The sequence below is a fragment of the Mixophyes fleayi genome, chromosome 1, assembly GCF_038048845.1.
Source record: "Mixophyes fleayi isolate aMixFle1 chromosome 1, aMixFle1.hap1, whole genome shotgun sequence".
NCBI classification, from domain to species: Eukaryota; Metazoa; Chordata; class Amphibia; order Anura; family Limnodynastidae; genus Mixophyes; species Mixophyes fleayi.
In genome coordinates this window covers 462,783,223-462,796,978 of record NC_134402.1, presented here as the reverse complement: position 1 = coordinate 462,796,978, position 13,756 = coordinate 462,783,223, and the positions used below count along the sequence as shown (strand labels likewise).

Below are 13,756 nucleotides of genomic sequence, written 5' to 3'. Positions count from 1 at the left end.
GCTCGTTCAGCCAAACCAAACGAGCAGAGGTGAGAACTCAGGTCCTGTGAACATTCCCGATCTCAGGACATCCCTAGCTCACTTGGAAAGCCCTGTGACATTTGGGAGATCAATCTGTCCTTATTGACAGCTAAACTCCAAAGGTGGGGGGTGAGAGCTATGTGGAAAAAGGTTTAAAATATTCTGCCTTAGACAATACCGTGTGCATTTTCATGAGGGGGTCTATCAAGACTGAAATGTCCCATATTTCTCATTTATGTTCCCTCACACACCAAGGGCTAGATTTACTAAGCTGCGGGTTTGAAAAAGTGGAGATGTTGCCTATAGCAACCAATCAGATTCTAGCTGTCATTTTTTAGAAGCCACTAAATAAATGATATCTAGAATCTGATTGGTTGCTATTGGCAACATCCCCACTTTTTCAACCCCGCAGCTTAGTAAATCTAGCCCCAAGTCTTGACTAGTAAGTAGTGACTTTTTATTTCCTATTTTATTTTCTGAAAGTTATTTGTGCAACTTATTGTGTGTTTTGTTATTAATGGTTCTGGTTAACATAAGGACACCATAATAAATCCTGGCAAAAAAGGTGTATTCATTGGTAAGTGACTAAAGTGACGCCAGTAACGCCAACTGTTCAGATTGCTGTATCTGGGACAGGCTGGGAGTTCGTGACACCCATCATCATCATCATCATCACCATGAACATCATCATCTTCATCATCGTCACCACCACCAACATCATCATCATTGTTTAATTATATAGCGCCATAAATGTTGCAGCATGATATAAACAAGTGAAATAAAGAATACTGGGGTAGGAGATTATACCAGTGAGTAGTGGATACCATAATACTGGGGTAGGATTATACTAGTGAGGATTTGCTACTATAATACTGGTGGAAGGATTAAACCAGTGAGGATTGGTTACTATAATACTGGGGGTAGGATTATATCAGTGAGTATTGGTTACTACGATAGTGGGGTAGAATAAAAATAGTGAGGATTAGATACTATAATACTGGGGTAGGATTATACCACTGAGCATTGCTTACTATAACACTGGGGGGAGGATTAAACCAGTGAGGATTGGTTACTATAATACTGGGGTAGGATAATAACAGCAAGGATTAGTTACTATAATACTGCAGGAGGGATTAAACCAGTGAGGATTGGTTACTATAACATTGGTGTACAATTGTACCAGTAAGGATTGGTTAACATAATACTGGAGGGAGGATTATACCAGTGAGGATTGGTTACTATAATACTCGGTAGGATTGTACCAGTGAGGATTGGTTACTCTAATACTCGGGTAGGATTGTACCAGAGAGGATTGATTACTATAATACTGGAGGGAGGATTATACCAGTGAGGACTGGCTACAATAATACTGGGGTACAAAAATAATAGTGAGGATTGGTTACTATAATACTGGGTTAGGATTACACCAGTAAGGATTGGTTACTATAATACTGGGGTAGGATAACAATAGTGAGGATTTGTTCCTATAATACTGGGGTAGAATTGTACCAGTGAGGATTGGTCACTATAATACTGGGGTAGGATGATACCAGTGAGCATTGGTTACTATAAAAACGGTAGGGACAATTAATTCAGTGTGGATTGGTTACTATAATACTGTTGTAGGATAATAACTACGAGGATTAGTTACTATAATACTGGGGTAGGATTAAACCAATGAGCACTGGCTACAATAATACTTGGGTAGAATAATAATAGTGAGGATTGGTTACTATAATACTGGGGTAGGATTATACTAGTGATAATTGGTTACAATATTACTGGGGTAGAATAATATTAGTGAGGATTGGTTACTATAATATTGGTGTACAATTATACCAGTAAGGATTGGATACTATAATACTGGGGGTAGGATTATACCAGTGAGGGTTGGTTACTATAATACTGGGTTAGATTTATACCAGTGAGAATTAGTTACTAAAATATTGGTGTAAAATTATACTAGTAAGGTTTGGTTACTATAATACTGGGGGGAGGATAATAACAGTGAGGATTGGTTACTATAATACTGGGGTAGGATTATACCAGTGAGCATTGGTTACTATAATACTGGGGTAGGATAATAATAGTGAGGATTGGTTACTATAATACTGGGGTAGGATTATACCAGTGATAATTGGATACTATAATACTCGGGGGAGGTTTAAACCAGTGAGGATTGGTTACTATAATAACGGTAGGGACGATTAATTCAGTGTGAACTGATTACTATAATACTGTTGTAGGATAATAACAACGAGGATTAGTTACGATAACACTGGGGTAAGATTATACAAGTGATGATTGGTTACTATAATACTGGGGTAGGATTGTACCAGTGAAGATTGGTTACTAAAATACCGGAGAAGGATTAAACCAGTGAGGAATGGTTACTATAATACTGGGGGTAGGATATAAATAGTGAGGATTAGTTACTATAATGCTGTGATAGGATTATACCATTGAGGATTGTATACTATAATACTGGGGGTAGGGTAATAATAGTGATGATTGGTTACTATAATACTGGGGTAGGATTAAACAAGTGAGGATTGGTTAATATAATACTGAGGTAGGATTATACCAGTGAGGAATGGTTACTATAATACTGGGGTATGAATACACCAGTGAGCATTGGCTAATATAATACTGGGGTAGGATAATAATAGTGAGGATTGGTTACTATAATACTAGGGTAGGATTGTACCAGTGAGGATTGGTTACTGTAATACTGGGGGTAGGATAATAATAGTGAGGATTGGTTACTATAATACTAGGGTAGGATTGTACCAGTGAGGATTGGTTACTGTAATACTGGGGGTAGGATAATAATAGTGAGGATTGGTTACTATAATACTAGGGTAGGATTGTACCAGTGAGGATTGGTTACTATAATACTGGGGGTAGCATAATAATAGTGAGGATTGGTTACTATAATACTAGGGTAGGATTGTACCAGTGAGGATTGGTTACTATAATACTGGGGGTAGGATAATAATAGTGAGGATTGGTTACTATAATACCAGGGTAGGATTGTACCAGTGAGGATTGGTTACTTTAATACTGGGGGGAGGATTAAACCAGTGAGGCTTGGTTACTATAATACTGTGGTAGGATAATAATAGTGAGGATTGGTTAATATAATACTGGGGTAGGATTGTACCAATGAGGATTTGTTAATATAATACTGTGGTGAGGATTATACCAGTGAGGAATAGTTACTATAATACCAGGGTAGGATAATAATAGTGAGGATTGGTTACTATAATACTGGCGTAGGATGATACCAGTTAGGATTGGTTACTATAATACTGGGTTAGGATTATACCAGTGAGGATTAGTTACTGTAAAACTGGGGTAGGATTGTACCAGTGAGGATTGGTTACTATAATACTGGGGGTAGGATAATAATAGTGAGGATTGGTTACTATAATACTAGGGTAGGATTGTACCAGTGAGGATTGGTTACTTTAATACTGGGGTAGGATTGTACAAGTGATAATTGGTTACTATAATACTATGGGAAGGATTAAACTAGTGAGGATTGGTTACTATAATACTGTGGTAGGATAATAATATTGAGGATTGGTTACTATAATACTGGGGGGAGGATTAAACCAGTGAGGAATTATTACTATAATACCGGGGTAGGATAATAATAGTGAGGATTGGTTACTATAATACTGGCGTAGGATGATACCAGTGAGGATTGGTTACTATAATACTGGGTTAGGATTATACCAGTGAGGATTAGTTACTAAAATATTGGTGTAAAATTATACTAGTAAGGTTTGGTTACTATAATACTGGGGGGAGGATTATACCAGTGATAATTGGTTACTATAATACTATGGGAAGGATTAAACTAGTGAGGATTGGTTACTATAATACTGTGGTAGGATAATAATATTGAGGATTGGTTACTATAATACTAGGGGAGGATTATACCAGTGATAATTGGTTACTATAATACTATGGGAAGGATTAAACCAGTGAAGATTGGTTACTATAATACTGGGGTAGGATTATACCAGTGAGGATTGGTTACTATAATACTGGGGTAGGATTGTACCAGTGAGGAATGGTTACTAAAATACCGGGGAAGGATTAAACCAGTGAGAATTGGTTACTATAGTAACGGTAAGGACGATTAATTCAGTGTGGACTGGCTACTATAATACTGTTGTAGGATAATAACAGCGAGGATTAATTAGTATAACACTGGGGTAGGATTATACCAGTGAGGATTGGTTACTATAATACTGGGGTAGGATTATACCAGTGAGGATTGGTTACTAAAATATCGGGGAAGGATTAAACCAGTGAGGATTGGGTACTATAATAACGGTAGGAACGATTAATTCAGTGTGGACTGGTTACTATAATACTGTTGTAGAATAATAACAGCAAGGATTAGTTACTATAACACTGGGGTAGGATTATACCAGTGAGGAATGGTTACTATAATACTACGGGTAGAATATTAATAGTGAGGATTGGTTACTATAATACTGGGGTAAGATTGTACCAGTGAGGAATGGTTACTAAAATACCGGGGAAGGATTAAACCAGTAAGGATTGGGTACTATAATAACGGTAGGGACGATTAATTCAGTGTGGACTGGTTACTATAATACTGTTGTAGAATAATAACAGCGAGGATTAGTTACTATAATACTGGGGGTAGGATTATACCAGTGAGGATTGGTTACTATAATACTGGGTGAAGGATTATACCAGTGAGCAATGGTTACTATAACACTGGGGGTAGGATATTAATAGTGAGGATTGGTTACTATAATGCTGGGGTAGGATTGTACCATTGAGGATTGTTTAATATAATACTGGGATAGGATTATACCAGTGAGGATTAGTTACTATAATATTGGGTGAAGGATTATACCAGTGAGGAATGGTTACTAAAATACCGGGGAAGGATTAAACCAGTGAGAATTGGTTACTATAGTAACGGTAAGGACGATTAATTCAGTGTGGACTGGCTACTATAATACTGTTGTAGGATAATAACAGCGAGGATTAATTAGTATAACACTGGGGTAGGATTATACCAGTGAGGATTGGTTACTATAATACTGGGGTAGGATTATACCAGTGAGGATTGGTTACTAAAATACCGGGGAAGGATTAAACCAGTGAGGATTGGGTACTATAATAACGGTAGGAACGATTAATTCAGTGTGGACTGGTTACTATAATACTGTTGTAGAATAATAACAGCAAGGATTGGTTACTATAACACTGGGGTAGGATTATACCAGTGAGGAATGGTTACTATAATACTACGGGTAGAATATTAATAGTGAGGATTGGTTAGTTACTATAATACTGGGGTAAGATTGTACCAGTGAGGAATGGTTACTAAAATACCGGGGAAGGATTAAACCAGTAAGGATTGGGTACTATAATAACGGTAGGGACGATTAATTCAGTGTGGACTGGTTACTATAATACTGTTGTAGAATAATAACAGCGAGGATTAGTTACTATAATACTGGGGGTAGGATTATACCAGTGAGGATTGGTTACTATAATACTGGGTGAAGGATTATACCAGTGAGCAATGGTTACTATAACACTGGGGGTAGGATATTAATAGTGAGGATTGGTTACTATAATGCTGGGGTAGGATTGTACCATTGAGGATTGTTTAATATAATACTGGGGTAGGATTATACCAGTGAGGATTAGTTACTATAATATTGGGTGAAGGATTATACCAGTGAGGAATGGTTACTATAATACTAAGGGTAGAATATTAATAGTGAGGATTGGTTACTATAATACTGGGGTAGGATTGTACCAGTGAGGATTGGCTACTATAATAATGGGAGTAGGATAATAATAGTGAGGATTGGTTGATATAATACTGGGGTAGGACTATACCAGTGAGGTATAGTTACTATAATACTGGGGTAGGATAATAATAGTGAGGATTGGTTACTATTATACTGGGGTAGGATTAAACCAGTGAGGATTGGTTACTATAATACTGGGGTGGGATTATACCAGTGAGGATTGGTTACTATAATACTGGGGTAGGATTTTACAAGTGAGGATTGAGTACTATGATACTGGGGTAGGACTATACCAGTGAGGAATAGTAACTATAATTTTGGTGTACAATTATACCAGTAAGGATTGGTTACTATTATACTGGGGTAGGATTATACCAGTGAGGATTGGTTACCATAATACTGGAGGTAGGATAATAGTAGTGAGGATTGGTTACTATAATACTGGGGTAGGATTATACCAGTGAGCATTGATTACTATAATACTGGGGTAGGATTGTACCAGTAAGGATTGGTTACTATAATAATTGTGGAAGGATTAAACCAGTGAGAAATAGTTACTATAACATTGGTGTACAATTATACTAGTAAGGATTGGTTACTATAATACTGGGGTAGGATAATAATAGTGAGGATTGGTTACTATAATACTGGCGTAGGATTATACCAGTGAGCATTTGTTGCTATAATACTGGGGTAGGATTATACCAGTGAGGATTGATTACTATAACACTGGGGTAGGATTGTACCAGTGAGGATTGGTTACTATAATACTGTGATAGGATAATATTAGTGAGGATTTGTTAATATAATACTGGGATGACGATTTTACCAATGAGGATTGGATACTATAATACTAGGTGTAGGATGATACCAGTGAGGATTGGTTACTATAATACTAGGGGTAGGATGATACCAGTGAGGATTAGTTACTAAAATATTGGTGTAAAATTATACAAGTAAGGTTTGGTTACTATATTACTGGGGGGAGGATTATAACAGTGAGGATTGGTTACTATAATACTGGGGCAGGATAATAATAGTGAGGACTGGTTACTATAATACTGGGGTAGGATTATACCAGTGATAATTGGGTACTATAATACTCGGGGGAGGATTAAACCAGTGAGGATTGGGTACTATATTACTGGGGTAGGATAATAATAGTGAGGGGTGGTTACTATAATACTGGGGTAGGATTACACCAGTGATAATTAGTTACAATAATACTGGGTTAGGATTGTACCAATGAGGATTTGTTAATATAATACTGGGGTGAGGATTATACCAGTGAGGAATAGTTACTCTAATACTGGCGTAGAATTACACAAGTAAGGATTGGATACTATAATACTGGGGGAAGGATGATATCAGTGAGGATTGGTTACTCTAATACTGGCGTAGAATTACACAAGTAAGGATTGGATACTATAATACTGGGGGAAGGATGATACCAGTGAGGATTGGTTACTATAATACTGGGGGGGAGGATTAAACCAGTGAGGCTTTGTTACTATAATACTGTGGTAGGATAATAATAGTGAGGATTTTTTACTATAATAGTGGGGTAGGATTGTACCAATGAGAATTTGTTAATATAATACTGGGATGAGGATTATACCAGAGAGGAATGGTTACTATATTACTGGGGGGAGGATTATAACAGTGAGGACTGGTTACTATAATACTGGGGTAGGATAATAATAGTGAGGATTGGCTACTATAATACTGGGGTAGGATTATACTGGTAATAATTGGTTACAATAATACTGGGGTAGGATTGTACCAATGAGGATATGTTAATATAATACTGGGGTGAGGATTATACCAGTGAGGAATAGTTACTATAATACTGGGGTAGGATAATAATAGTGAAGATTGGTTACTATAATACAGGCGTTGGATTATACCAGTAAGGATTGGATACTATAATTCTGGGGGTAGGATGATACCAGTGAGGATTGGTTACTATAATACTGGGTTAGGATTATACCAGTGAGGATTAGTTACTAAAATATTGGTGTAAAATTATACTAGTAAGGTTTGGTTACTATAATACTGGGGGGAGGATTATACCAGTGAGCATTGGTTACTATAATACTGGGGTAGGTTAAAAACAGTGAGGATTGGTTACTATAATACTGGGGTAGGATTGTACCAGTGAGGATTGGTTACTATAATACTGGGGTAGGATTGTACCAGTGAGGATTGGTTACTATAATACTGTTGTAGAATATTAAACAGCAAGGATTAGTTACTATAATACTGGGGTAGGATTATACCAGTGAGGATTGGTTACTATAATACTGGGGTAGGATTTTACCAGTGAGGATTGGTTACTATAGTACTGGTTGAAGGATTATACCAGTGACGAATGGTTACTATAACACTGGGGGTAGGATCTTAATAGTGAGGATTGGTTACTGTAATACTGAGGTAGGATAATAATAGTGAGGATTGGTTACTATAATGCTGGGGTAGGATTGTACCATTGAGGATTGTTTATTATAATACTGGGGTAGGATTGTACCAGTGAGGATTGGCTACTATAATAATGGGGGTAGGATAATAATAGTGAGGATTGGTTAATATAATTCTGGGGTAGGATTATACCAGTGAGGAATAGTTACTATAATATTGGTGTACAATTATACCAGTAAGGATTGGTTACTATTATACTAGGGTATGATTATTCCAGTGAGGATTGATTACTATAATACTGGGGGTAAGATAATAGTAGTGAGGATTGGTTACTATAATACTGGGGTAAGATTATACCAATGAGGATTGGTTACTATAATACTGGTGGAAGGATTAAACCAGTGAGGAATAATTACTATAATACTTGGGTAGGATTGTACCAGTGAGGATTGGCTACTATAATAATGGGGGTAGGATAATAATAGTGAGGATTGGTTAATATAATACTGGGGTAGAATTATACCAGTGAGGAATAGTTACTATAATACTGGGGTAGGATTATGCCAGTGAGGATTGGTTACTATAATACTGGGGTAGGATTGTACCAGTGAGGATTGGTTACTATAATACTGGTAGAAGGATTAAACCAGTGAGGAATAGTTACTATAACATTGGTGTACAATTATACCAGTAAGGATTGGTTACTATAGTACTGGGGGGTGGATTATAACAGTGAGGATTGGTTACTATAATACTGGGGTAGGATAATAATAGTGAGGATTGGTCACTATAATACTGGGGGGAGGATTAAATGAGTGAGGATTGGTTACTATAATACTGTGGTAGGATAATATTAGTGAGGATTGGTTACTATAATACTGGGGTAGGATTGTCCCAATGAGGATTTGTTAATATAATACTGGGGTGAGGATTATACCAGTGAGGAATGGTTACTATAGTACTGGGGGCAGGATTATACCAGTAAGGATTAGATACTATAATACTGGGTGTAGGATGATACCAGTGAGGATTGGTTACTATAATACTGGGGTAGGTTTATACCAGTGAGAATTGGTTACTATAACACTGGGGGTAGGATATTAATAGTGAGGATTGGTTACTGTAATACTGGGGTAGGATAATAATAGTGAGGATTGGTTACTATAATGCTGGGGTAGGATTGTACCATTGAGGATTGTTTACTATAATACTGGTGGAAGGATTAAACCAGTGAGGAATAGTTACTATAACATTGGTGTACAATTATACCAGTAAGGATTATTTACTATAGTACTGGGGGGTGGATTATAACAGTGAGGATTGTTTACTATAATACTGGGGTAGGTTTATACCAGTGAGAATTGGTTACTATAACACTGGGGGTAGGATATTAATAGTGAGGATTGGTTACTGTAATACTGGGGTAGGATAATAATAGTGAGGATTGGTTACTATAATGCTGGGGTAGGATTGTACCACTGAGGATTGTTTACTATAATACTGGTGGAAGGATTAAACCAGTGAGGAATAGTTACTATAACATTGGTGTACAATTATACCAGTAAGGATTATTTACTATAGTACTGGGGGGTGGATTATAACAGTGAGGATTGTTTACTATAATACTGGGGTAGGATAATAATAGTGAGGATTGGTCACTATAATACTGGGGGGAGGATTATACCAGTAAGGATTGGATACTATAATACTGGGGGTAGGATGATACCTGTGAGGATTAGTTACTAAAATATTGGTGTAAAATCATACAATTAAGGTTTGGTTACTATATTACTGGGGGGAGGATTATAACAGTGAGGATTGGTTACTATAATACTGGGGTAGGATAATAATAGTGAGGATTGGTTACTATAATACTGGGGTAGGATAATAATAATAGTGAGGATTGGTTACTATAATACTGGGGTAGGATAATAATAATAGTGAGGATTAGTTACTATAATACTGGGGTAGAAATACACCAGTGAGGATTGGTTACTATAATTCTGGGGGTAGGATTATACCAGTGATAATTGGTTACTATAATACTGGGGTAGAATTGTACCAATGAGGATTTGTTAATATAATACTAGGGTGAGGATTATACCAGTGAGGAATGGTTACTATAATACTTGGGTAGGATAATAATAGTGAGGATTGGTTACTATAATACTGGGTTAGGATTACACCAGTGATAATTGGTTACTATAATACTGGGATAGGATAATAATAATGAGGCTTGGTTACTATAATACTGGGGTAGGATAATAATAATAGTGAGTATTGGTTACTATAATACTGGGGTAGGGTAATAATAGTGAGGATTGGTTACTATAATACTGGGGTAGGATTGTACCAGTGAAGACTTGTTAATATAATACTGGGGTAGGACTATACCAGCGAGGATTAGTTACTATAATACTGGGGTAGGATTGTACCAGTGAGGAATGGTTACTATAATACTGGGGTAGGATAATAATAGTGAGTATTGGTTACTATAATACTGGGGTAGGATTTTACCAGTGAGGATTTATTTCTATAATACTGTGACAATGTATTTTTTGCTAGTGAGCATGTTTACTGTAACACCCCAGTATTACTATATTTGTATGATATTATACTAAGAGCTGGGACACATTATATAGTGTAGTTATATAAAGGTGTTTACTGGTAAATGAAACACGGCCTCTGCTTATTTCTTGCTGGCTGTAACCGCGATCCTCAGTTTACTCACACCTTATAAATAACATGTAATTCATGCGAGTACTAGTGGGAGGGAGTGGGAGGGTCTGGGGGGGGGGGCGAGATACAATGGGGGTGGGTGGTATCATCAGAAGATGGGACCTTTATGAGGTATAAAGTAATATTTGAATATCTGTTGTGGAGAACATGGAATGAATAGGGAAATGCAGATATGCAAATTACAGTTCCACAGAATATGTTGGCATTAAATAAATAAATGTTAATGTAAGTGACTCACATCAGCTGCTTTCTTCTCTGCTAGTTCCAACCTCTCCTGAGCGTCCTTCACTGACTCTGAGTATTTCTCCACCTCATCCTCCGTCCCCTTCGTCTTCTTCTGCAGCCCCATAACCTCCTCCTCCAGCTGTGGAGAGAGACATTATTATATAAATTATATACCTCTATAATACACATCATATAAATTATATACCACCTCTATAATACACATCATATACATTATATACTACCTCTATAATACACATCATATACATTATATACCACCTCTATAATACACATCATATATCATATGGTAATTATAGGCAGTTCTGTGTGTGAGGCCTAAATATTTTAAAAAGTCAGTCCTGCTGCTGCTGAAAAAATCAGAATTGATAAATCTCCTGTTATTTCATTAATGGGGATTAAAAACTCCAATTATGACATCACTGGGGACAAATAAACTCCTGTTATGAGTTATGATGTCATTAGGGGTCAATAAAGAAGGCTCCTCATGTAAATGTCTGTGATGAGTAAGGACGGGTCTATGAACCCTATGTCCTGTACATTGCAATACCTACCACAAGATGGCGCTACAGCCCCAATGCCAGCTCCCCGGGTGGCATCTTCATCATAGGATAACCCACTAACTGGGTAACGTCCTGGAGACATCCCGGCCATCTGTCTGACACATTCATAGAGCAGAGTGTAAGATCCTTGGTTTAACTCAGCCTCCATCATCTCACTGAAGTGTAAGCTTCTTATATATATATATATATATCTCCATCTGATATCTCTAAGTACAAGAGCCCTCGCTGTGCCCGTTGTACAACTAGGTTGTTAGCTCCTCAGTCCAGCCCCCCTTACTAAGCAGGTTCCACAATGGTTGGGTCACATGAGGCACAATGTGGTAATAGCAGCAGAGATCAGTAGGGATGATGAGTACAGTAGTCTTCTATTAACAAAACAGAGCAATACATTGGGGGCTGTAGTAACAAGGAGGGAAGTAGAAGGACGCTGGGGGCAGTAGTACCACCCTGGGGGGCAGTAGCAGCACACTGGGGGCAGTAGTACCACCCTGGGGCAGTAGCAGCACACTGGGGGTAGTAGCAGCACACTGGGGGCAGTAGTACCACCCTGGGGGGCAGTAGCAGCACACTGGGGGCAGTAGTACCACCCTGGGGGGCAGTAGCAGCACACTGGGGGCAGTAGTACCACCCTGGGGCAGTAGCAGCACACTGGGGGTAGTAGCAGCACACTGGGGGCAGTAGTACCACCCTGGGGGGCAGTAGCAGCACACTGGGGGCAGTAGTACCACCCTGGGGCAGTAGCAGCACACTGGGGGCAGTAGTACCACCCTGGGGCAGTAGTACCACCCTGGGGGGCAGTAGCAGCACACTGGGGGCAGTAGTACCACCCTGGGGCAGTAGCAGCACACTGGGGGCAGTAGTACCACCCTGGGGGGCAGTAGCAGCACACTGGGGGCAGTAGTACCACCCTGGGGCAGCAGTATTACCTGCTTGCACCGGTCCTCCGCCTGCTTCTTGTCGCCCTCCGCCTGCTCTGCCCGGTCTATGGCATTCTCCTTGTCCAGCTTCAGCATCTGCATCTTCTTCTTTATGGCGTCCATGGCTGCGAGTGGGGGGCTGCTGCTAATGCAGAGGTCCTGGGGCTGCTGCTAATACAGAGGTCCTGGGGCTGCTGCTAATACAGAGGTCCGGGGGCTGGAGGAGAACTGCCCGGATTCCCAGCTTTATATCCCGGGACACAGACACCGCCCAGACCCGATCATCACAGCCTTGTAGGGTAGAGACGTGGCCCGGGAGGGAGGAGGATAGAGGGGGCTGCAGGGGGGTGAGAGAGTTACAGCAAGGGGAGATGAGGGGCAGACAGAGGTGATGTAAAGCGTAGGGGAGGGTGGTGAGGGGCAGGTAGGGGTGAAGGGTGGGCAGGATGTGATGTTAGGGGTAGGGGAGAGTGGTGAGGGGCAGATAGGGGTTAAGGGGGAGCAGGATATTATGTAAGGGGTAGGGGAGGGTGGTGAGGGGCAGGTAGGGGTGAAGGGGGAGCAGGATATTATGTAAGGGGTAGGGGAGGGTGGTGAGGGGCAGATAGGGGTGAAGGGGGAGCAGGATATTATGTAAGGGGTAGGGGAGGGTGGTGAGGGGCAGGTAGGGGTGAAGGGGGAGCAGGATATTATGTAAGGGGTAGGGGAGGGTGGTGAGGGGCAGGTAGGGGTGAAGGGGGAGCAGGATATTATGTAAGGGGTAGGGGAGGGTGGTGAGGGGCAGGTAGGGGTGAAGGGGGAGCAGGATATTATGTAAGGGGTAGGGGAGGGTGGTGAGGGGCAGATAGGGGTGAAGGGGGAGCAGGATATTATGTAAGGGGTAGGGGAGGGTGGTGAGGGGCAGGTAGGGGTGAAGGGGGAGCAGGATATTATGTAAGGGGTAGGGGAGGGTGGTGAGGGGCAGATAGGGGTGAAGGGGGACCAGGATATTATGTAAGGGGTAGGGGAGGGTGGTGAGGGGCAGATAGGGGGTCAGTGTGGG

The 13,756-nt window shown here is 39.9% G+C and overlaps 1 protein-coding gene across 4 annotated transcripts in view; it reads right to left on the bottom strand.

Annotated features, from left to right (window-relative positions):
* TPM2 (tropomyosin 2) overlaps positions 1–12,946 on the bottom strand; it is a 51,232-nt gene extending 38,286 nt beyond the window's left edge. For 3 of the 4 annotated variants that reach the window (XM_075187469.1, XM_075187457.1, XM_075187462.1), the window contains exons 1-2: positions 12,724–12,946; positions 11,233–11,358 (exon numbers count right to left, since the gene is read on the bottom strand). In XM_075187469.1, coding sequence (XP_075043570.1) covers positions 11,233–11,358; positions 12,724–12,837 — 240 coding nt within the window. In that variant the 5' untranslated portion in view covers positions 12,838–12,946. The remainder of the gene's footprint in view (positions 1–11,232; positions 11,359–12,723) is intronic. The other variant, XM_075187449.1, reaches the window with a different exon arrangement.
* Between the last annotated feature and the right edge of the window lie 810 nt (positions 12,947–13,756).